Below are 25813 nucleotides of genomic sequence, written 5' to 3' on the forward strand. Positions count from 1 at the left end.
GGCTGTTCATAGTTCCACATACTTATCACATATACATATACAAAGTATGAGCCGATTTGGCCGACCCCCATCTTCCCACCTCTGCCTGGTTTTCTCATGCAATGACTCTTAAAACTAGTGAGACCATGTGTTGGACTGCTGCATCCATCAACAGGAACAAGTCTAAGGGGATCCTCAGGGTTAAAGCTGACCAAAATATGCCTGATATATTTTGAATTTGAGAAATATCTGACGGAGTTGACATACAGTGCCTATAGAAAGTTATCATACCCTTTTGAAATAGTTATTTTTTTTGTCTTACAGCCTGAAATCAAAACCCATTTTAAAAAAAATCTTTTCCAGTTTTATTTACAAATGTAGCTGTACAACATCAAAATAATGAAAAAAAAGTCAACAGTTCTGAAAATTAATAAAAAATTAAAAACTAGAATAGCAGGGTTGGAAAAGTCATCATACCCCTGACTTATTACTTTGTAAAGCTTCCTTTTGCTTTCATTACAGCCATCAATCTGTTTGGATATGTCTATTACAGCTTTGCACACCTAGATAGGGGAATATTTGCCCAATTTTCCGTGCAGAAATGTAAAAATTTCGTCAAATTCTGTAGGGAATGGCCATGGACTGCTCTCTTCAAGTCAATCCACATATTTTCTATAGGATTTAAGTCAGGGCTCTGAGTTTGCCACTCAAGGATATTCACCATCCTATCCTTAAGCCACTGCTTTGTTCTTTTGGCAGTATGTTTAGGATTTTTGTTGTGTTGGAAGGCGAATGACCTCCCCATCCTCAGCTGTTTAGGAGAGGGACGCAAGTTTTCCTCAAGAATTTTGGTGTACTTGGCAGCATCCATTTTCCCTTCTATCCTGACCAATTGCCCAGTCCCCGCTGAAGAGAAACATCCCCAAAACATAATGTTGCCCCCACCATGCTTCAAAGTAGGTATGGTGTGTTTTGGGTGTGTTTGGGTGTGTATACTGTGTTTGGTTAGCGCCTGGAGCTCAGTCCAAAAACTTCAATCTTAGTCTCCAAAAAGTTTGATCTTAGTCTCATCTGACCATATAAGCTTTTTCCACATGGTAGCAGAATATTCCAGATGTGTTTTTGCACTGAACTCCAAGCGCAATGTTTGGCGAAAACCAACACAGTACACCACCCAAAACACACCATACCTAGTGTGAAGCATGGTGGGGGCAACATTATGTTGTGGGGATGTTTCTTTTCAGCGGGAACTGGGCAATTGGTCAGGATAGAAGGGAAAATGGATGCTGCCAAGTACACCCACATTCTTAAGGAAAACCTGCGTCACTCTCCTAGACAGCTGAGGATGGGGAGGTCATTCGCCTTCCAACACGACAATAATCCTAAACATACTGCCAAAAGAACAAAGCAGTGGCTTAAGGATAGGATGGTGAATATCCTTGAGTGGCAAAGTCAGAGCCCTGACTTAAATCTTATAGAAAATATGTGGATTGACTTGAAGAGAGCAGTCCATCGCCGTTCCCTACAGAATTTGACTAAATTTGAACATTTCTGTACGGAAAATTGGGCAAATATTCCACTATCTAGGTGTGCAAAGCTATAATAGAGACATGTCCAAACAGATTGATGGCTGTAATGAAAGCAAAAGGAAGTTTTACAAAGTATTTAGTCAGGGGTATGATGACTTTTCCAACCCTGTTATTCTAGTTTTTCATTTTTTATTAATTTTCAGAACTGTTTACTTTTTTTTCATTATTTTGATGTTGTACAGCTAAATTTGTTAATAAAACTGGAAAAGATTTTTTTTAAAATGGGTTTTGATTTCAGGCTGTAAGACAAAAAAAGTAACTATTTCAAAAGGGTATGATGACTTTCTATAGGCACTGTAAATTGAGGACAGATTTTGAAGGGCTGTTGTTAAAATAACGCAATGTTCACTTTAAGTATTTTGTGATATTATACTAAGTCATCCAATTAACCTCAGTCATAATTGTGCATTCTGGGTATTTTAAACACTTTATTTTTGTAGTTTGATACTGTCACCTTTACAGAGGACGAGTTCATTTGCATGGGTTTTCATAGTACAGTGCCGGTATTTTATGAATTTACTATGACATAATATAAATATATACAAAACTAAGGGTCTGAACATACACAAATCTTTCGTATCCAACTTTTAAAGCCTTTTTAAATTAAATTATTTATTGTTTTTTAAGGAAAATCTCAACATGTTGATGGGGGGACGTCTTTTGTCCCTTATCTCAAGAATCAGTAATATACTGTATATTCAATCATGGCCAGAGTGGGTGTTTTGCCTTGGTCTTCACTTACAAGTTCCTGAAAACAGATGTTGCACGTGTACAGGTTCTTTTTTTGCATAAAAATGGTATATAGCATATTCATTTAGCTACCTAAAGCATAAGCATCTGGCTACCTAGCCACAACTAGATATTTAACTAAGTGAAATTTGTATGAATTTGAATACAAGAGAAATGCAATAATTATCTCCCAACCAATTTTAGTGATTGTGGATTTAGGAATACTAGAAGCTTTAGGGTGAGCTAAAAATGCTTTGAGGAGTTCTTCAACTTCAACTCCTCAAACTTTGAAGAGTTCTTCACAATACCTGTGAATCAGTCAAACAATTTTATGAATATTCAACATTATGACTGTGCATTATGGTAATGAAATAAAACACACATGACATCAGAGCGAATTATACTCTTGCAGTAGGAATATTCAAGCTTTATTGATGAATGTTCCACCATTCCACGTTTTTCACTCATTTACTGTAGCATTCTATAAAACATGTTTGTTTCTGAAGTCTTCTTTTGCAGAAATGGTGTGGCTGATTCTGAATTATTCAAGGAGGTTTTGTGCCCCAGCATGCTCCGTCTTGGTTGAATCCTGAAAATACAATTTAATGCTACTGTCAATGACGTTGGCAAATAATTACATACTGGTTCACACTATGGAGGCTATATGTGACACAAGGCTTATTCTTATCTTACACTCAATAAAGTGATGCATTTTTTGCCATGCACTCCACTTTATTAAATCTTGTGCCTAGGGGTGTGGCATATAAGTGTTACTTTTCCTCAGGCTATGTTTTTGATGGTAACCCCTTGTCAGCCTATAGAATAGAATAAATACTTTTTTGATCTTGTGAGGGAAATTCAGTTCTCTGCATTTAACCCAATTTAACTGAATTAGTGAACACACAGTGAGGTGAATCACACAACCCAGAGCAGTGAGCTGCCTGCCCAACCAGCGGCGCTCAGGGAGCAGTGAGGGGTTAGGTGCCTCAAGGGCACTTCAGCCGTGGACTGGTCGGGGATCGAACTGGCAACCCTCAGGTTACAAGCCCGATGCCCTAACCAGTAGGCCACGGCTGCCCCAAGTAATTAACTGTGTAGAACCGTTTTGTCAGTGACTATGAGACCACAGTGAAGTTCCACTTCGCCTGTGAGAAGTGCCGCCACTCCCACCATGCATATCACGCACTCTGCGTAGTAGGGCACCCAAATATAGCCAATAAATAGTTGTTTTACTGCAAACCGCGTTTCACTCTTCCTCAATAACATTTGCAATGTCAAAATCCACCAACACCATGTTATATGCAAGGATGACCTTAGCAGACATAACTTTACTTACTACACTTGCGCTGAAGAGAGACAAAGCGCAGAAGAGAGACAAAGAGAGAGGCAGTGTTTGATCACAAAATCACACAATCAAATTGGTGAATATGGACCGGCCATGCCTTTAATGTCTATAAACTTTGCGCTCTGACCATCTGTCTCCGATCGCCCTTAATGTGACAATGTGTGTGTCATAATGATCTCACTTTCTCAAAACAAATGGTGTTTATGTAGCAGCCATTTTATTTTTCTGTTGATGCTTGTGTCCAACAGAACCTCCTTCACAAGAATAACATTACCATATTTTCCGGACTATAAGTTGCACCGGACTATAAGCTTAGAAATTTATTTCACAAAATCCAAGATCAGACATAGACTATGTAACTGGACACAGAGGCCAAAAAATTGAGAATTCTACCAGGAAAGTTAATGAAGATGGAGGAGTGAATAACGGCAACCTGAGGCGAGATATAGTATAGTATATAGTATAGTATATATAACTAATATAGTTATTTTGAGAAAATCCACATAAACAAACTTCCGGGTTAAAATGTTGAATTTCACGTTTTCGCAGTCTACAGTTTCATATCGTGAACTAATTTCACGGAAAAACATGAGTTTTGACTGTCAAACCCAGTGAAGATTCAACACATTTGCAGTCATTCCTGTTGTCCACGCTGCTTAAAAAGTAGATTTTTTATTGTGACGGACGGGAGAACCATGTCCACTTTGGATGTGGTTATCTTACCGATAGTTTGTGTGATACCCTCGATATACAGTACATATCGTTGGAAAGCTTAGTTTATGGACGTTCATGTGAGCACAATAACTTAATTTAGTACATTTTACCGAAGCGACTGGTTTCGCTTTGCAGGGTCACATTTATTTGAATTTAAGGACTGAAGTTTTACACATAGTGGCCCTTAATTATAAAACGTGCGTACGACCAAAAACAGGCGTACAACAGGCGTACGCTTGTTTATACGCAAAGTATGGCATTTATCAATGTGAACCTGATCGGTGCTATACGCTCAAATCTCACGTCTAGTCTGAACTCGCGTACGCAAGTTTTTCAGGCGGCATAGCACCGTGCAGCAGTAAATTGGCGGTGGATTAGAAAGTTGAAGAGTTGAACTCATGGACTATCTCGGACATAACACCTTTCCTGTACATGTGCAGCCTATTTGCTGTAATGTAGCATATTATATTGACACATTTGATGGATTAGGATACCCATATAGGAGATGATTACTTTCTCTTTGGCAAACGCAACATTCATGAATTAGATATTTTAAATCTTTTTCAAAGGGCAAATTTCAGTGTCGTATGGTTTTGTAATGAATGTATTTATAGTATGATGCATTCTCTCTGCAAAAATAAAGTCTGTTGCGCTTAAATCGTTCTAGGGTCCGTGTATGCTTCGTTCATTTGATATTCAATAGAGAATCCAAAAAAAAAAAATGACTTGTTATTTCATTATTTGTTTATGAATGTGATACGAAGAAGCAAATAACGCAAATAAGACTTTTGATTTCGTGGTCAGATCAAAAGTAGTACATTTAAAAAACAGACTCAGGGCTAACTGATTTTGATGTTTTCCGATTGCTGTGACCTGGAAGTCACTTTCTTGGTTTTTCAGTGCTCAGTGTTGCCAATTTAGTGACTTATTTGTTGCTAGCTTTCGCGACTTTTGGCAATTTTAGCGACAGAAAATATTGTCTGGCAAGCGAGAAACTGGGCGACTTGCGCAACTCAGTTTCATTGTTGAATCGTCAGAAAATCATCATCTTCATCTTGATCATTGCATTCGCCCAAATCCTTGCTCCATGATTATAAAAGTAGCCTAATGATTAGTCTGTAGTAGGATATCAGTCCATGTTATGCTACAGTGGGTATACCCTTAGACATGGCCACTTAATTCACGGACATTGAATTGTATTACAACTTATCGCCACGAGGTGGCCGTTTAAGTCCGCTGTAGCATTGCCCTGGTGTTATGTTTGCCGGTGTTATGTTTGTATGTCTGCCACCTACAGGTTTCTTTTCTTTGCGCATGCTCGCACTGCTCACAACAGCTGCAGGAGTTTTCACGGTTTTCAGGCTGCATTTTATATGCCATCACTACACTACACAACCACTCGGACGAAAGACATGTGAAATATCGGCTATAGGCTATTTTAGCAAAAAGTGGACCACAACTTCATTCACAAGCAGAGCAAACAATTCAAATTAGAAAACACTAGATTGTCAGCTAAGGGGACGTTTAAATAGCCTATAGCCTTGGCTAACCATAGTCTTTAGGTTAAATTATGTATAGCCTATGGTGAAGTTATTCGGACTGGTCTGACAGAAGCAGCAGCTGGCAATGGAAGTCAATAAATAATTTCCGGGGTCACAGCAATCGGAATAAAATAAATATCAAAATCAATTTTGGCCCTAAGTCATTTTTTTAAATGTTCTACTTTTGATCTGACCACGAAATCGAAAGTCTGAAAAACAAAGCGTTATTTGCTTCTTCGTATCACATTCATAAACAAATGAAATATTTTTGTTTTATTTTGGATTCTCAATTGAATATCAAATGAACGAAGCATACACGGACCCTCTAGTTTCACGCCTTCCGTGATGACAGCTTCTAGCTGTCAAAATTAACAAGGTTCAGCTGGACGTCACTGTGGCTCGAGATCACTAATGATCTCTTTTGGACTTATAATTAGGGATGTAACGATTACCGGTGTGACGGTAAACCATGATAAAAATGTTGACAATAACAATTACCGTGTTCATTTCGAATATCATTATTATCACGGTTGATACTACGGTGTGGTAACCGCGTGTTTAATTCCTCCCAGCTTCATCCGAGCCTGATTTTGACACAAACTGGAAGGCTACTATGAAACAAAACTTTACCTTACTAATTCTGTTGTCTAATTGATGGATTTAACCATGATTCGGATAAGGCTACACCTGCTTTTAAAGGGCGCAACATTTCCACCCCAAAACGTGCGCAGTTTCATGTAGCCACTCTGCGTCTTTTTATGTAGGCCTACACGTTCACATTAAATCTAGGCTATTCCACCAACGTTATCAGGAGAATGCCGTGAAGTTTTATGTTGAGCGCTGGGTGTCACTCATTGGATATATCAGATATACCAAACTCCAAATCATAAGTTAAGCAATAAGCAGCCAACATTTCCAACCAAGGAAAAAGTGAGCACAATGCCACGGTAACCTACCTATAGTAGGCTATGGGATTTAGTTAATTTAGGCCTACTGTAGTGTTTAATTCAATTTCCGAAAAAAGCTACACAGCCTATTGGCAAATATTGAGAGTTCCATCAAGGTAACTATCCCGTTAGCTCACGCGTCATGTCATGTACAGTAGCCTAGTGCTCACCAAAAGCATAGAAGTTAACATTGCAAGACACTTATCTTTTCTATGATCCCAGCAATATTTTCTTTGACTTGTTAATTTTTTGAACATTCATTTTATTCAATGAAAACGGATATCCTTGAACTATGCGTGACTCCTAAAACCGAATTAAGGTTAATATAATTACTTCACGTATCTCTTAAAGTGACAGGCACTCAATTAGACCTACCGAACACCCCTAGGCCTAATGTCATTAAAGACAAGTGTAATAGTTTAAAAATCAATATGAAGTATTCAAATTACTGAATATTTTTAGCTATAAGTAATTATGCAGATCCTAACATATTATAAATTATTAGCAAAATATATAAAGTTCATGAATTCAAAATATGCAATAGAAACAAGACAAGCCATTTTCTGTGTGTGTGGAAGGTTGAGCAGAGACTAGGATTGCCACTGCTGTGAATGATCGGTATCCTGCTGAAGGCAATAAGGGTTTGCCTATAGTTTTAATGTAATAAACACTGTCACACTTTTTTAACCTAAAATATTTCAGCTTGTCTACACCCATCAGCGCTTTCTTAACATATTGTACACACAATTTTTAAAATACTGCGATAATACCGAAAACCGTGATAATTTTGGTCACTATAACCGTGGGGTTAAATTTTCATACCGTTACATCCCTACGTATAATGCACCTTCATGTCGTAAATTCTAGGGGCGAGGCCATTAAAAAGAGCATATAGGGGCGTGATATTTAAATCACGCTTGTTTCCAGGCGTGTTTTTTTTTTTCACAGGCCAACAACAAAACAATAATTTCCTTCAATGAAAATCCAAACATACAACTATTAACAGTCATCACAGACCCTGACAAATATTTTTTCGGGTCCGAGTTTCATGAAACCTATAAACTAGTGCTGTCAAAAATATCACGTTATAACGCGTTAACTCAAAACAATTTTAACGGTGTTATTTGTTTTATCTCGAGATTTAATGCTCTTTCTGACCTGTGACATTGACATTTTTTTCATAAACTGCTGTGGCCCCGTTAGAAAAACTACAGGACCCGGCTGTAAACCAGAAGCAAAGCAGTAAGCGTGCCCCACAATGCCATGGTTGTTTACTTTAGATGTCCAGCTGAAGACGTTAAAATGGACGCTGCTAACAAACTAATGAATGGAAAGTTTAGTTTTAAAACATTGCCAGGGTCAGTTGATAAGAGCAAGGTTATCTGCATGTACTGTCGATGTGAACTTCGTTACCATCGTAGCATGACTAGTTATTATTAGCCGCATCGAATTTGCACAATCAGAGAAGTCTATAAGGTAGAGCAGGCGTTGGGGCAGACGCAGTTGCGCTAACAGGAGATTAGCCGACTCGGTAATGATAACTATCTCGGGGTAATGTTAATGTGAGTATATGCGTGTGTCTGTGTGCGACATCCCTCTGGCGCTTCTCTCCCCTTCCTACTGTAACTTTAGGCTAACGTTATCTGTCTTGTGCCTGCGTGCGTGCGTGCGTGCGTGCGTGCGTGCGTGCGTGCTTGCGTGTTCATGCACATTCGGTGTGTGTGTTTGTGTGTGTGTGAGTGAGTGTGTGTGCATTCGTGCACATTCGGTGTGTGTGTGTGTGTGTGTGTGTGTGCATTCGTGCACATTCGGTGTGTGTGTGTGTGTGTGTGTGTGTGTGTGTGAGTGTGTGAGAGAGAAAATAACAATGTTTGAATTAGGCTTGAATTAGGCTCCAACAATTAAGAGCTTTTTTTTATGTTATTGCAGTATCTGAACTTCTAGGAGGAGAGATGTGTGTTTCTTGCTCAGTGGTGCTGCCAGCATTGTGTCATCTGTCCCAGTAGCCTACTTATTGACAGTATTACTACAAGACATGAATGGCTGTAACACTATACTGTGGTTTGCAATAATAATAATAATAAAAACATTTGCATAAAGCAAGCCTATCCACTTTACTTTGATATGAGCATTAAAATGATAAATCAAGGGACATTTTGAACAGATAAAAATGTGCAATTAATATGCGATTAATCGCGAGTTAACTAGGACATTTGTGAGATTAATCGCGATTCAATTTTTCAATCGATTGACAGCACTACTATAAACTCTCCAATCAGTACCCACAGACTAGGAGTCAAGCCAGTGTCCCAGGGGCGTATCTAGGATTGAGAGGTTAGGGGTGCTTAGCCCCAGGAGTGTCTTTTATAATGCGCGCGCGCAAAGCACGCACCAAAAAGTTTTCATCGTTCCTACAAAGGCTTGGTCATTGTTTGAAGAACATTTATCAGAACCAACATTTCTAGATGATGTTGGGAATGGGGTAGGCCTACTAATACTAAAATAAATGCATAAAGGTAGCCTATGCCTGTTTTTTACATCCCTAATTTAGGTTTTAGGCTAAGCCTACACAGTGAGAGCAACTCAGTTGGCCAGAATTATATGAAATAAGGGCACAAAGGGCATGAATAAGACAACTCCTTAGGAGGGGTTTGGAATGCCTAGGTTGAGTTTGATGATGCATTAGGCCTACACATGGATCATCACTATTTGTTTTGTGTTTTTAACCCAACTTTGATAACATGCATATAAATGTGGAGATTACTTTATTTTCGCCTTTTCATTGTTATTATGCCAATCAACTGAGTTGAATGCTGTGCATGTTGTCTCTACACAGGCTACACATATTGCTGTGCATGTTGTCTACACAGCCTAAAGCCTACACTGTTGTCTAATGAGGCTACACACATTTTGCCGATAGGGTGACATTTCTGATTCTGACACACCCATCATACAAAATAAAATGAACTCAGTCAAAAGCCTGTTGCAAAAGCCAGGTTCAGCGGCCACAACGTTTTGAAACTTTTCCTCTGGTTCCCATTCGGCTTATGTGACATTTGCAACGTTTAATCATCTTTAGTTCAATCACGCAGACCACCTCAGCATCAGCTCCTTTGTCTCTCTCCTGCTCCTCACTAATTCTTGAAACATCTTCGTATCATCTAGCCAATGAATTGAAGACAGGTTAAATGTTCCCATGCCAAAAACGAATGCTAATGCCATTTAGTTTTCACTCGCAGTTTGGTTGTTCGATTTTCCATAACGTTCCATTTAGCTGCCAAAATCAAATGAAATAGACAAATAGCCTATCGCCAGGCTGCAATATCACCTTTCCTTCCCCATAGCTAAATGTACGCAACGTTGAGCAATTAACAATTACTGATATCAACTTACAATCTCACTATGTCGTTCACTGTGAATTTTGTCCTCTCTTCCGCCCACAGCACAGGAACGTTAACCACGCTCGCCTGCCTACCGCGCTAGCCAGAGCGCTATAGGTTCTGAGACATGGGAATCATAACGATACTTCCATTCAATAAACAGACTTGTATTTATACTTTGACTCGCTTTCTTGCTGGCTCATTTTAAGTTTATACATATCATGACACATATCTGCACTTTTTTTTTCTTTTAAATCCGACCCAAAATTATAGGGGGGCTTGGGAATATTTTGGGGGGGCTGAAGCCCACCCAAAATGGACCTAGATACGCCTATGCAGTGTCCTAACACTCAAAGGTGCCAGTTCTAACATTGAGAGGGACTTCTATACACTTGCACAGCGTATTATTTCCCCCTTGTAAAGAGGTACTGTGGAGTTAAAACAACCTGTCATTTACTTGTGGTTGATAATGGGTTAAAACTTTAGTTTGGGAGAAAAATTACATCTATCAGAGGAGTTTAGAGCGAGACTGTTGGTTTACAGCGCGTTGCATACAGCCATGCCAAAATGAATCGATATTTTCAAACCACTGACAAAGTTCAAAATAGCCTTACACGTAGATGGTAGTATCCCATGTGTATCCTACAGATAAATTGAAGTATTGCAAACTTTTAAAGTGAACAGAGAGGCTATAACAAGGAGGGCAACACACATTGCCACTCATTTCTGTTCCGGTTTTACTCCGGAGTATCCCTTTATGGATATTTTTTCAGATTGCATCAGACATGGCAAAAGACATGGTGGTTCCTTTGGAAATAAACTTCTCATTTTAGCGACAGTTAAAGCTAATTGTAAAAGCAAGTTGAAATATTCTCAGGTTTTCTCAAAATTACCCTATTGTTTATAGGGAAACTTATTCAGTGTGACTACCATTTTACAAAGTTGATTCTGAGATGTGTAACGAATACTAGCTAGCATAGCTGTGTATGTGGAATGTTAGCAAACCTCACTCCTTGATACCTTAGATGTCTAGATTTGGTTTGTAAATATAAAGAGAAGCTGACTGAAAATACTGATCATATATTCATCTTTAGTTTATTTGCATAGCACTTCAATTATGCTGCCTTTAAAATCCAGTGGAAACTATGTGGGAGCTATTACAAAGTTATTGTTGTAGAGGATCTAATAGATCTAAGTTACATCTGAGACTATTCAGAATAATGCTGCCCTCTGGTCAAAACTTCACAAGATCGTTAGTGTACAACAACCTTGCAAGGCATTTTGTGATGCACCAAGGCTCAAGGATCAAGGCTCTCCCAAACTTTAAGGCAAAACTTTGTAAACACATACAGTATGTGTCATTTATTTATCAACACTAGAAGCGCCGTGCCGTTCTGACCCACTTATACCTAGAAGTGCCGCGCCCTGGTCATCAGACCGCTTTGACATCCTACTAGAAGCGCCGTGCAGGTGTGAACTACCTAAAAGGCGGCTGAGGTGGCAAAAAGACCGCTGAGTCCTCAGACTGGGACGCTGTTACTTACACACAATGATAGCTAGATGGCACTTCGCGCACGAATCAAATCGTTCTTGAGTTCTTGAACAAACCTTAAGCAAACTCGACTTTCAACTTTTTCATAGTATTTTATTTTTTATATTTTGTATGCTACCTAGAAATATTATTTATAGGCTATTTTAAAACGGAGGCATGCGTTCTGTGATTAGGAGCCTGACCCGACGGAGCCGAGGGGAGGGATGAACAATTTCGGGCCAACACCAGTGTTGTTGGATCTCGAGATCCGTAACACCGGCCCGCAGTTCGGGTTTGGGCAGATAATCTAAGCTCTAAAATGAATGGGTGGCTAGTTCTTATTCACTCCCCAAATTCACATAAATTAATTTAATAGGTTCGCGCAGCCGAAAAAGACGAAGCCTACCCTAGTCTGGTTTCAATAACATAGGATTTTATGCCGCATTTTACAGGCTACCGCGGCTACTTTCTAAAATAATTTTCATTCATTTATACCTTGGGAGGGAGAAGCATCTTGTAGGCTACCTCGGAGGGAGGGAGATAGAGAGAGCAATAGGCTATGCTGAGCAGGCATAGGCGCGAGAAGTAATTAAAAATGATGAGTGATAATAGGTGTCAGCGGTCAAATGACCGGCGCTTGGCGCTTCTAGTGTTAAATAGGCTAAAGAGAAAAGAGCTATAGTCAGTAAAGCTCGGAAAAAGCTGCATGAACAAGAAGTGAGTGATGATGGCAATCAATCTTTATCAATCAATCAACATTCTTCTGAATAGGCTCAAAAGCTAGTGATTGGATAGGATTTTTGTCCTTCAATCATCAGTCCTTTTATCCTTTAATCATCAATAAATAACACACCGGAGGCATCGATAAGATTTAAGATTATTCATTTTCAAGGCTGAAAGGTGTTTCCAAAAATAACAGAAGACAAGTTTACACTGAGTTAAAAAGACAGCTTCCTACACAATAAATGTACATTTAACTTCAACAGAAATGTTAATGGAACGAACCTTTATAAAATCATCTACAACAATAACTTTGCAATAGCTCCCACTGGGTTTTAAAGGCAACATAAATTAAGTGCTATGCAAATAAACTAAAGATGAATATAGGATAAATATTATCAGTCGGTCTCTTTACATTTCCAAATTAAATCTAGTCATTAACTTGTCCAAATTTGTTTCTACCTTATGGTACAAAGCCGTGAGCTACTGTACATCTTGGTCTTCTTGACAGATACTGCCTATCAGAACCAACTTTGTAAAATGGTAGTCACTGACTAAGTTTCCCTATATAAATTATATTTTGAAAGGAAAAAGGGGACATATTATTTTGATTTTGTTGCATGATTATGCACGACAGCTGGCAAAGCTGTGTGAGTGTATAGAAGTGTGAGTCCCTCTGAATGCCTTAAGATGAGTGAGTGAACTAGCACCTTTTAGGGTTTTACGACACTGACTAGCTAGCACACTCAACTCCCAATCAGTGGGTGCTGTGTGGTAGCAAAGGAATCTGAAGAGAACACTTTGACAGGAAAATAGGCTGATGACCTGTCTATAAAAACTTACTTCAAAGGGTTCTGCAAAGGCTGTATAGCCACTATAGCAGGGGTTGGGAATAGAAACCAAAGCAGGGTTAGTGCCCTCCGGTGTAGGACCACCGTCATCTTCATTCTGTGAGTTGACATGGAAAAACGCCATGGAAATTAAGATCATGTGAAACACATCATTTTGTAGACCAAGTACAGTTCTTGAATGGAAAGTTTGATTTGCATATCAATCGAGAGTAAATATTCTTACATCATTATTTGATCACAGTTAACACTCAATATACAGTATATAGTAGAAAATAAATAATTAGGTGTGAATGTCCAGCTTCAGAAAGTAAATGTCCTACCATATATTGTTTTTACAACCCCAATTCCAAATAAGATGGGACATGTTAATAAAAACATAATGTGATAATCTGCAAATCTCCAAAACCCATATTTAGCAAAAAGTCATAGACAGCTAACCTGGCAAGCCAAACTATACATTAAATGTATAGTCTGTAGTCGGACCATTCACAGAGCTGAAGCCTGTGGGTGGGATGAACCGTTGTCTTTCAAACTGCCTCTGCACGTAATCGGCCAGCAGATGTGACCAATCAGTGCTTCGTTAGCCTCATCCATCTTCATTGTTCTCTATGGTTGTTCTGCTATCTCGCTGTCGCGCAGCTCTGTCATCACCGTGGTAAGGCGGGCTCAAGGTGTCACACAGTGGTGCACAGATAGAGCGTTCTGACTGGACCGACTGACCCGGTGTCGGACGCAGGATTGGCCTTAACGGTGTGACGCTAGACCATCCTGCTAGGCAAAAAAAAAAGTTTTTTTGCCGCTAGGGTGCGTCTAGATTTCTAGGCTAATAGACAGCACTTGCTCTGCATTACGTCACTTACGCCTTGATTGGCTAGTTGAGAACAATACTCATTGTCATGTGTATTCCCTCCAGTCCTGTTGTTCTGTTAACGCCTGACGAAGACCATATTGGTCGAAACGTTGTGTATTATACTCACTTCGGGCGCAGCAGCAACAGTGCGCGGGTACTTTTTTCTATTCCTTGACTTCCTTTTACCTTGCACCTGTTTAAGTTGGATGTGCGTGCACTCTTTGCTACTAATAGACAGCACAATAAATGTTAAAAATAACATAAATTTGGCTATTTCATTGAAAATATAAGCACATTTTGAATTTGATGCCAGCAACATATGGGCAAATAATGAATAAATAGAAGAATAATGTTCATTAAAATATTCAGCGAATTCAATGTTTGAAGAGGCGGAGTAGATGTATGACAGATTCTCACACGTGAGATGACTTCGTTTTTCAAGATAATTGATTGGTCAGTAGTTAGTAGGATTAGTCAGAGGGCGGTGAGCTACAACTTAGCACATAACCTGCTCCCGACCAGGTTTGGTTGCGAGCATAAGATACCATGGTGATACAGTGACGCTAAAACAAATCCACTTTCGTATGACAGCATACCCTGGCTTTCAGCACAACATACCTCGCTAAGCCACTAATCGAGCTTCGTAGGACACCCCACAGGTCTGAATTGGGACAAAAAAAACCAGCCCCGGCATTTTTGGCCCGGGCGGCCCACAACCACCATGATTGGCCAGACACATTCCCTGCTGGCAGTCCACTTAAAATATGTGTGCCTTTTATGTCATGAGTGTTGGCTTTTTTTCTGCGTTTCAGTGATAGTTTTGGATCTTTCAAGAGGGGTGTCCGTTCATTTACTGACCTGATTTATCCATTCAGCTTACATTTAAATAATAAATTCATTCTTAAGAGTTATGATTTGTATATTTTATGGGGGGATTTTTTTGGACATTGTTATTGTTACCATTTTGCTTAATATCATGGATTATATAGGGCTAAATTTATTTATTAATGCACTTAGTTTATTAAGCGTTTCTTATGCCTTTGGATTTGAATATCATTGCTATGACATGCTAAGACAAAAGGACCTCATTTGGCATTCAAATAACATAACAAGTGGCCCGCCATCATTTGGAAACTAAACCACGTAGCAGTTACTAAACCACGTAGCAGTTGTGTTTATCAGTTTATCTCTGAGGTCCGAGGCATGGTTAACGTCATTGTTAACTCCCAAATTGCGTGTGACGTGCTGCTAGGCAACGCCTCCCAAAACTCGCCTCTGAACTCGGCTTCAGGCAACCCGGGACCAAAACACGTCTACCTTTCACACAGCGAACTCCCCCTGAACCCGCTATTACTGTAACGCTAATGTACCGTTTCTCAGTCTGAAAAGGACTAAAGAGGACACATGCAACTCCTCTCCTAGTTACTCTCCACTGGCTCCCTATAGTGGCGAGAATTACATTTAAATCTCTCACTTTGGCCTATAGGACACTGACGGTTGTGTCGACTCACCAGAAACGCAAGGTCAATTTCTAGATTCTTTTCATCAGTGGTTCTATGTTGGTGGAATGAGTTGCCCAGTAGGCTACTCTCCTTTCCACCAACAGTTTCGGATCTTTCTCTTATTTGTTCAATATGCACTTAGTCTATTGAGCGTTTCTTATGTGTTATGGTTTGTATAATATTGTATTGGTTTTGTTATAATTAGTCCATTGATTGAATGACTTATTGTTTAATTGCTATTCCCCTATATATTCATTGTTTATTTCTCATACTGTAAGGCTTGCAATTATATTGTTTATTGATAATATTGATATTCTCCCTTTTTTGTAATTGTTCATTGTTAAATTCACTCCAGCTAGGCCTACAAAAAGTTGTGATTTCTATGCAGTTGCTGCAATGTTATGTGGTTTAATGGACAGTTACAGGAATCCACTTAATTCATTTCTTTTTAAAATATCACTGCCTCTAACATACCCACATGATCTGAGGTAAAGTGGGAAAAAGGTCCTATAGTTAGACAAGCCACAATTCATTCTGAATGAAGTCCCCTATATTAACTTTTTTGAGATGTGTCGCTAGCATCAAATTCAAAATGAGCAGATATTTTCCAAAAAGGGAATAACATTTCTCTCATTCAACAGCTGTCTTTGAACTATTCTCAATTGATATAGGTATAATGTGATTTGTAAATCATAGTATTCTGTTTTCACTCAAATTTGACAGTGTCCCAACTTAACTCATATACCTGGCTGGGGAGTTGTGGCAATTAGAATCAGTTTAGTGAATGGTTGATGCAAATACGTGGCAGGATCTTTACTTTTTGATGTTGGAGTTTTACACCTCTGCCATTAGTCATAACTTACCTTGAAATACTGGAAACGGAAAGCATCATTTTTGTACCTGAACACATAGTATGCCATACCAGTAGCAGCAAGGAGTATAAAGAGTGTTATCATAATGGGAACACCAGAGACCCCCCCAGACTGGGGATGAGGAGATGGTTTCACCTGCACAAAATTATTATTATCATTAATAAGTAATTGAGCCAGTATAATCATTAACTTGGAGAATTTGTCTTCAAAAAAGGTGTTCTTTGAGTCCTCATGCAGTGTATTTCCCTGTTAGACTAAACAGGTCTAACAAATAGCAGAAAGGTCATGCTGCCGACAAAATGAATAGACATGTCTAATGTTAGTGTGTTTACCACTGTCTCTGTTTACTATTTTGTCTGGAAATTTGGAAAGTTGCATTAACAACAGTAAAATACACATTCTTTGTGTGAATATCATCTTGGTAATACGTAATCACTTACAGGTTCGGGGGGTGCTTTTAATGGTCCTTCAATAATGTGGATAATACCATTGATGGCTGGAATGTCCCAGTCGACAATGGTTCTCTTGTTGACAAGTTTACGAGGTTTGGAATTCTGCTGGATATAGGAACACAACACATACAACGTGTGTATAATAGAGTAAGAGTGAGTCGAGATTGTGTAATCTTTCAAATGATCCCATCATCACAACTGATACCTATACACAGTTTCTTAAAGTGGAACTCGAAAATAGACCAAAAAATGTTTTTCGGAATGAAAATAATTTTCAGCCGTGGAAACAGTATTTTTCATTGATCAAGCATTACAGAGCTAGCACATAAGCTACAGCCCAAAATCGCAAACAGTGGATTAGCTAAGAGCGGTGAGCCAAACGCTTTCAAAATAAAACATTTTAACCAGTAAAATGTTGCTCAAAACAGCACCAAACTTTGTCAGTAGATTGCTCTGGATCCCTACACATAAAACGAAGCACCAACAATGTAGTTCGTGAACCCAGAGTTTAAAACAGTTTATGCTGGCCGGAGTTACACTTTAATGATTCAAACTGTTATTATATAATTTTTGTTTTATCTGTTTTGTTTTTCATATTTGACAGTGATTTACTAAACTGAAGTAACAAGAGTTAGTAACAGGTTTTGTATGGGGAAACATACCAGCCTATAGTTGTTAATTAAGTAACAAAAGAGTTGATAACAGGTTTTGTTTGGGGAAACATTCCAGCCTGTTTTAAAACTAAAACATTCTATATCGAAATGAGCATATGCAACTCATTATCAAACAGGATCTGTGTCTAGACTATACTATCAAAACACATGTATATCAAAACACTCAATAGTTTATACTGTATATTGAAGCGCTACTGTACTACTGTAACTGCGCACAGAAACATCTTACTTTGTTGCACATACAAAGTAGTTACGGTATACACATTATGTCCACTATATTGTATATTTTCAAGTCAACACTGCCAAACCACCACCTGATTTCCTTACTTTGCATCCCACGTGTGAGAGATTCCATCATTTATCTAAATTGACAATGAAGCTAATTGTATACCCAAACTCAAATTAACTCACATCAGACAGTGTTGCATCATCTGCTGGAAACACAATAGTGAGATTGTACCCCAGTCGTGAAGGAATGACCAAGTTGTGTGTCAAATTATCAAAGAAGTGGAAGCTGTTATTAATTGAGACGTGATACTCCATATCTCTTTGAGACAGCGTCTGTAAATTACACAAAACACTTAAAAACATAGGACCAATCAAAAATATTGTACATACACACATCACCTTTCTGAGATATGGTTATTCTGTAGGAAAAACAGTTACCTCATTGACAGAGAATCCTTCATTATGTGGTACAAACAGGGTGGCAAAAGATGATCTTGCAGACAAGAAGTTCATCAGATTCTGTCCTTCCTCAGCTGTGTTTGCATATGTCAACATGGCCTATTTGATAATAAAAATGTTTTGTTATATCGGTTGCTACAGTACATACTCTCTTTTCAAGTCTGAATTGAAGGTGTCTTCTAATACCAATGGGCCAACAGCTCAGAGTTGAGGCTCTTCCTTTACTATTAAAAATACATTAATAATTGTAGGGCAGTGGTAGTTACATTTAAAAACAACAACATTGCGCCAAAGTGCCTTACAAATAAGTAAGTAAGTAAATAAATAAATAAATAAATAAATAAATAAATAAAACACATTATATGTGTATATAGAATAAGAAGACTAACAATAATAATAATTAGAATAAAATATGAATAGGCTAAATAAAGAAAACTGACAAATGTAACATTTCAAAGAATACTACAAAATGGCCGTTGTGATAATATTAATGAAATTTTAGAATTAAGTGAAGCAGAAGGAACACAAAGAAGACATTGAAAGAATGATCGAAGAGGTCTAAGAGGACAGTAAGGAATTAAAAGATCACAGATATATTGAGGTGCTACACCATGTAGGGCTTTATAAACAAAGAGCAGAATTTAAAAATGAATTTTGTGTTCTACAGGAAGCCAGTGCAGTTTAGCTAAAACTGGTGAAATGTGGTCATGTTTCTTATATCCAGTTAGCAATCTGGCTAAGTCTGTTTAGGGTTGATTTAGTTAAACCTACATACAGTGAGCTGCAGCAATCAAGTCTTGATGAAATGAAGGAAAAAACTTCCCTTGACAACGCTGTTAACTTGTTTAGTAAATGTCAAAGAAGAGTCCAGGAAAACACCTAGATTCTTGACAACACTGTGGTGGTTAACAGACAGAGGGCCAAAAGCCTTGTTTACAGTGTTGACAGAGTTTGGTGGTCCAAAAATGATAACTATTTTATTTTCATTTAGCTAAAAAAAATGTTAGCCATCCAATTCTTAATGTCATTGTGACAGAAAGGTTGCTCAATGAGCAGGAATTTATTTTCAGGGCCCACCGTAAGATTGGGTATCATCTGCATAGCAGTGTTAATGAATATTGTGTTGATCAAAAATGGAGCCCAGGGGAAGCATATATGGGGGAGGGGCTGCATTGTTCTTCCAAGGTTGTCATACATGGTACTCATTGTGAAAAGTTTGAGAACCACTGATGTAAAAGTTTGATAGGGCAGACGCTCATGAGTGCATGGCTTGTTTTTCGCTGGAGGATAGCCTATGGCAACCGATTGCATTCCGTGCTACAATTAACGTTAGATGACTGCAAGCTTTGTGGATTTAAAGATTGTCATTAAGTGTCGTCTCTGCTATTCCTGCTCGGATTTACACTGCAACGGAGGCGGCAATAAGCGTACCCCAACAGGAGGAATAGCCTATTCTCGGCCTAAAATTGGCCACCAAAGGCTATAAAACCTCAGACCTAACCGCAAAAAAGACGGCAAATTGCCGGAGTGCTGTCCAGTGTGAAAGCATTGTATGATAGGCTACACATTATTGCAACTAACGAGGAAACGTAGACAATTTCCCCCCAGACTGACATTGATGACAAAGCCCACAATCGTTCAACGGAGCGCAGCTTAAATGCGTTTCTTTTTCTGAAGCGCATTTGCTGCGTTTGCGAACATCGTCTCACTGATTTCTTTTAAAAATATGAGCTATGACAGAAATTGGGTGTGAATTCTATTCAGAACATCCCCTGATACTGTTTTTTCATACAAATGTTTAACACTAGAAGCGCCAAGCGCCGGTCATTTGACCGCTGACACGTATTCCTAGAAGCGCCGTGTGGGTTTGACCTAGATATACCTAGAACTGCCGGGCTGCGGTCATTTGACCGCAGCGATTACAAAAAAAAAAAAATCTTTTCACTCGATTAAATTCCAGGACCCTACGTTCACGACTTTTCCTAAATACGCGTGTTTTGTCACCCAGAATTTTTACATGATCAAAAGCACACCGGTACAAGCTAGTTTAGAGCTATTTTGCGCTCACTTATGTGACAACACTGTTGTCTCGCGTTCGGCCATTTTTGTCCAGGCTGCTATTCTCTTTTCTCACAGCAGATGTCGCAAGGATTTCCTGTCAGTCGGGCATTAGAATAATATTTTACCATAAAACATATCGTTTATATATGTGCAATATGTATTATATATGTGCTTTATTTTAATAACTATTTTTCATTTACATGGCATAGTCTATGGAGGCGATTTACAGTGGTAAAATGCGAGTTTGTTTTGAAAACGTTGCGACAGGCCTAGCAGCTACATGTGTAAAACATATTTTCGTCGTAGCCTATTTATGTACGTAGGGCGCGTATGCCTACGTACATTCATAGTTGTATATCTTATCCTCTATTTGTAGGCTATCTTTTAAAGCTCAGACTAATGTATACGCATTTTCTTACATATTTGCTGGACTGACTGAGTTAAGTCAAGTCAAAGACCTATCCCAACGCCATTTATAGAAAATGTCAAGTGGCGCAGCGTTAACACTCCTGACTGCAACGCCGGGGACCCGTGTTCACATCTTGGCAGGAGCGAAATGCAGAATCTTATATCGATTGAATTTACTGACCGTTTTTCAACGTCGATGAACAATTATTTTTTGTGAATGGTAAACGGATGAATCACAATATGTTTAGGCCTACCATTAACGAAAAATAATTTCGCCAGCCAATCATTTTCTGCCGCCATCTGACAAACTTTGACTAAGCCAGTTAGACTTTTTGCATCTAAAAATAATTATATCATAGTGACACGCGAAAAAATAAACGATAGCTTTGAAACTAGGCCTGCATGAGATTTTCCCACTGGACACACCACATCAGTATTGTGCTCGTTGCTACGATACACAGGACTCACAGTGAGTTGACGACCAATGAAAATGACATGGGGAAAAGAAGGAAACAAAGTAGCCTGATTTTGATCTCACCTTAGGCCTACATACTTTCCTAATTCCTATGTTACTCAGACTTTTGTTAAATCATCAGGGCCCGGTTGCACAAACACCAAAACCAAAGATTGATGATATGAACCAAATATTCTGGAACAGATGGATTTACAGCATTGAACGTGATAGGCTATTAGGCTACTGCTGTTTCCTTTCCAGAGATTGCTGCGCGTTCACAACGCAATGAACGCATGCAGTCTACATTGAAGTGAAACGTGCAGAACGTTGTCCAAAACAATACAATAACATTGTGTGTTGATATCTAATACAATATACACATCTGTAGACATGAAGTGGCAACTAAAGCCATTATCAGTCATGAAAACTGTGGCGGCTGCATTAAGGTTTTGGCTGAGCCAGCTAGCCAGCCAACAACTTCATCAGCCAGCCGTTCTCAAAGCAAATGGCTTCGGGGTCTATACATAACACTATCCATTGCAGCCTATTTGAAACCGATCATCCCCCCTCCCCCATACACTCGTCTAGGCTAGGCTACAGACATCACCGAGGCATGAGGACAATTAACTGCCTCGATCCCCACCCCCACCCCATCTATCTGTCCCTGCATAGGCCTACTAGTCTGTAGGCTGACTGTTTAGGCAACTCGTGGAAGAATGCGCAATGTTTCATCGCATATGCGCGTTTCAGAATGTTCGAATTCGCCAGCGTGCGTGTAGTTATGTGAATAGAAAAGAATAGAATATAGCCTACTTTATTGATGCCTTGTTCAAAAGGACTTCCGTCTTGAATAGATTGGGAATCGAACCAACACCCCTTAGGTCCTCAAGCCGAAGCTCTAACCAGTGAGCTACAGTCTTGCTTATCAATGAAGTGAAAATGTGTGTCTCAATGCTGAATCTCGAATTCACATAGAAGTTAGCTTAAATTGTAGAAACAATAGGCTAGCTTTTTTTCAGCAGACATCGCAAACATAGCCTACACATTCGCAAAACGGAGAATATCATTCACTCATTATTTTAAATTATGCTACTTCTCACGCCTATGCCTGCTCAGCATAGCTCTCTCTATCTCCCTCCCTCCGAGGTGGCTAGCCTAGACCCTATAAGATGCTTCTCCCTAAATGAATGAAAGTTGTTTTAGAAAGTAGCCACGGTAGCCTGTAAAATGCGGCATGAAATCCTGGCTACTGTGTAATTGAAACCAGACTGTTAGGCTCTTTGTTCCAGGTGACCAGGTCCGATCATTTTCGGCGGCGCGAACATATATAGGCTAAATGAATAGAAGTGAATTTGGGGAGTGAATTAGAACTAGCCACATTCACTTTTAGAGCATTTTAGTTGAAAGTCAAGTTTGCTCAAGGTTTGTTCAAGAACTCTTCCAAAGTTTTTACCTCAAACAACACAAATCAACACAAATACATGAACAGATAACTCAAACGTGCTGTATGTCATAATGAAACAAACAACCACAGATTATCAACAACACGGTCTGACACGAATGACACATGGCTTAGTGCAAACTGAATTTATGACCAAACGATTTCATTCGTGCACGAAGCGCCATCTAGCGATCATTATGTGTAAGTAAAAGCCTCCCAGTCTAAGGACTCAGCAGTCATTTGACCGCCTCGCCGCGCTTTAAGTAGTTCACAACAGCACGGCGCTTCTAGTAGGTCGTCAAAGCGGTCAAATGACCGGGGCGCGGCGCTTCTAGGTATAAGTGGGTCAGAACGGCGCGGCGCTTCTAGTGTTAAAAAGATGAAGATCTTTTTCTTATTCTATGGTTCATCACATTGATCACATTGTATAACAACCTTTTGGCAATGTCATTTTCAGTCAGAACAAACATACTGGTCAAAAGAGAAAATCAACATTAAATCAAATTTGCCAAGGGTATGAATCATCTTGTTCCTAACCGTATATAGAACAATATACTTACAGTGTAAAAAGCGGAGAGTTTATCATTCATGGCTAGCACATTGGCCAGATTTCCATTGCAAAAACTTCCATCTCCAATATACTCTTCTTTACAGACACATTCAACATCTGGAAAAGACACATACTACATATTTACCTCAATGTATCACTTTATCTTTGCATCTCATATTCTGAATGACATTAAAGTTGATGGTTGACTACACTATATGGACAAAAATATTGGGACACTCGGCCATCACACCTATAGGAACTTTTATGATGTCCCATTCTAAATGTACACAGTAGGCAAGATTTTGAAGAATGTCTGTGGGATTTCCCCCCATTCATCATGAAGAGCATCTGTGAGGTCAGGCGCTGGTGTTGAAGGAGAAGACCTCCTTCACATATTTTTTTAGCTCATCCCAAAGGTATTTGTATGGGTAAAGTTTCTCCACACCAAACTAACCCAACCCTGTCCTTATGGACCATGCTTGGTGCACCCTATGACAGTGAGCTCTGAATGGAACACATGAATTCAGGAATTCAAGGTATTAGTGTCCTAATACTTTTGTCCATATAGTGGAACAGCACCATTACCCACACTACTGTATACCGGTACCTTGCATTCTGTAACAATACGCATCATATGTCCGGTTTGTGTCTACTGGGTCTTTGTATAGAATGACGCCGACACGGTTGTCACCACATTTGGCAGATGGAAATCTTATTGGATAGCCAACTTTCTTCCCATCTATCCAGCCCGCAACACACAAGTGCATACCCAGCTGGTGACAAAGATAATGAGGAGATTATGTCATCATGTCAGGTTAAATGTCAAGTAGCTTTTATAATATGTCTGCAGAAATGTTATGAAAGTAAGACTTTCCAAGATATCTTCTGAAAATGTATTGCTGTACTGTTACCTAAAATGTGCCTGTATAGTGAATAGTATAGTATAGAACCAGTACTACAGTTGGGTTCTGGCAGAATTTGTGAAATTAGAAAATCATGCAAAACACAAAACAAACAAAACAGGGATTTTTGTAGGCATAGTGGTCAGGTTTAAATGTTTTATCATTTAATTGTCTCTGCCTTTTTCAAATACTAATAGTAACTGAAATTGCCTCAATGGCCCTGATCAAAAGTTTACATATCCTTGAATGTTTGGCTTATTAAAGGGACACTTCACCGATTAGCATTAAGCTTTTTATCTTTAGAAAACCAGTCATGTTTTTGAATGGTCGTGCATCATTCCCTCAGTTTGCCTTGAGATGGGAGAAATACGGATTTCAATGTTGGACTTCCTGCTTTCAATGATGTAAAAATCATCATTTTACATCATTGAAAGCAGGAAGTTCTATTCAAGGGTTTCATTGAAATCCATATTTCTCCCATCTCAAGGCAAACTGAGGGAATGATGCACGACCATTCAAAAACATCACTGGTTTTCTAAAGATACAAAGCTTAATGCTGATCGGTGAAGTGTCCCTTTATTAAAAGTTAAAACATATTGTAAATGCTTACTAAACCATTTACAAATAATTACTAAATTATTAGTTATACACTCAGTAGCCATCAGATAACACTAATACACTAGTAACTATAGTATAACTCTATAGCCATAATTGATTATGTATCATAACGTACAACATTAAAACAGGGTGTGTACACTTGTGTGTATATTAAGCATTTATTAATGTTATCTAATGATAGTAAGGAGTTAACTAACCATTTAGTAAATGGTTTGTTAACACACCTTATTATAAAGTGTTACCAAATGTTTGAGATGAAAATGCTGATAGCCTACATGGAAGGTTTGCTAAGAGTATGATTTAGAGTATTTTCAAAATACAAAATACAGTATTTTGCAGCGGTCTTTCAAGGCATTAAATAGCCACAATATGTGTACAATGACTTGTTGACTGTATATTTTCTAAAATAGCTACCAATGATTATCTTTCTAAACTACCTATCTTGAATGATCTACCCTGTTTGTTTATTTTCCACCTGCACTGGACTGGAGTGATTAAAACTATGCGCTTTAATTTATCTCTGTGTTGCAATTATATTATAAGTTCACCTGCTGGGCATCAGACAGCTGACTGAATGTGACAAGCATGGCCCCATCAGCCTCACAGGCTGCTTCTGCAGAGGTGTAGTTCATCTTGTACTTTCCTGCTGGAGATCTCAAATGAAATACCCCAGCTGTTTTTGCTGTGATCAACATAAAGGTTATTCAAATCACTGAGCACTTAAATGCAGTGGAATATTGGCTCATTGTTTAAAGGGATAGTTCGGGTTTTAAGACACAAAGTTATATGGGTTCCCTGTCAGCAACGTTGTGCATCAGCAATGACTTACCCCCCGACAGCGTCCTGTGAGCCGAGATCTAGCCGGTTTTTGATGCTGAAGAAAGTAGTCCGGCAAGTTTCTGGGGTCACGAAAGTAAAGTGTTTTTCTTCTCAAAACCATACGTGTTCAAAAGAGTGATATATTTGCACCACAAAAACGTTGTCCAGGAAAAATTCAAACCTCGTTATCACTGGCA

General features: G+C 38.9%; 1 protein-coding gene across 3 annotated transcripts in view; it reads right to left on the reverse strand.

The window, feature by feature from the left end:
- Nucleotides 1-2695: 2695 nt before the first annotated feature.
- The window catches only part of stab1 (stabilin 1), a 167453-nt gene continuing 144335 nt past the window's right edge, over nt 2696-25813 (reverse strand). For 2 of the 3 annotated variants that reach the window (XM_062544710.1, XM_062544712.1), the window contains 9 exons: nt 25346-25479; nt 23885-24050; nt 23288-23394; nt 18343-18462; nt 18088-18237; nt 16991-17107; nt 16542-16685; nt 13319-13423; nt 2696-2886 (listed from right to left, as the gene is read on the reverse strand). In XM_062544710.1, coding sequence (XP_062400694.1) covers nt 2839-2886; nt 13319-13423; nt 16542-16685; nt 16991-17107; nt 18088-18237; nt 18343-18462; nt 23288-23394; nt 23885-24050; nt 25346-25479 — 1091 coding nt within the window. In that variant the 3' untranslated portion in view covers nt 2696-2838. The remainder of the gene's footprint in view (nt 2887-13318; nt 13424-16541; nt 16686-16990; nt 17108-18087; nt 18238-18342; nt 18463-23287; nt 23395-23884; nt 24051-25345; nt 25480-25813) is intronic. The other variant, XM_062544711.1, reaches the window with a different exon arrangement.

This window comes from Sardina pilchardus, chromosome 9 (assembly GCF_963854185.1).
Source record: "Sardina pilchardus chromosome 9, fSarPil1.1, whole genome shotgun sequence".
NCBI classification, from domain to species: domain Eukaryota; kingdom Metazoa; phylum Chordata; class Actinopteri; order Clupeiformes; family Clupeidae; genus Sardina; species Sardina pilchardus.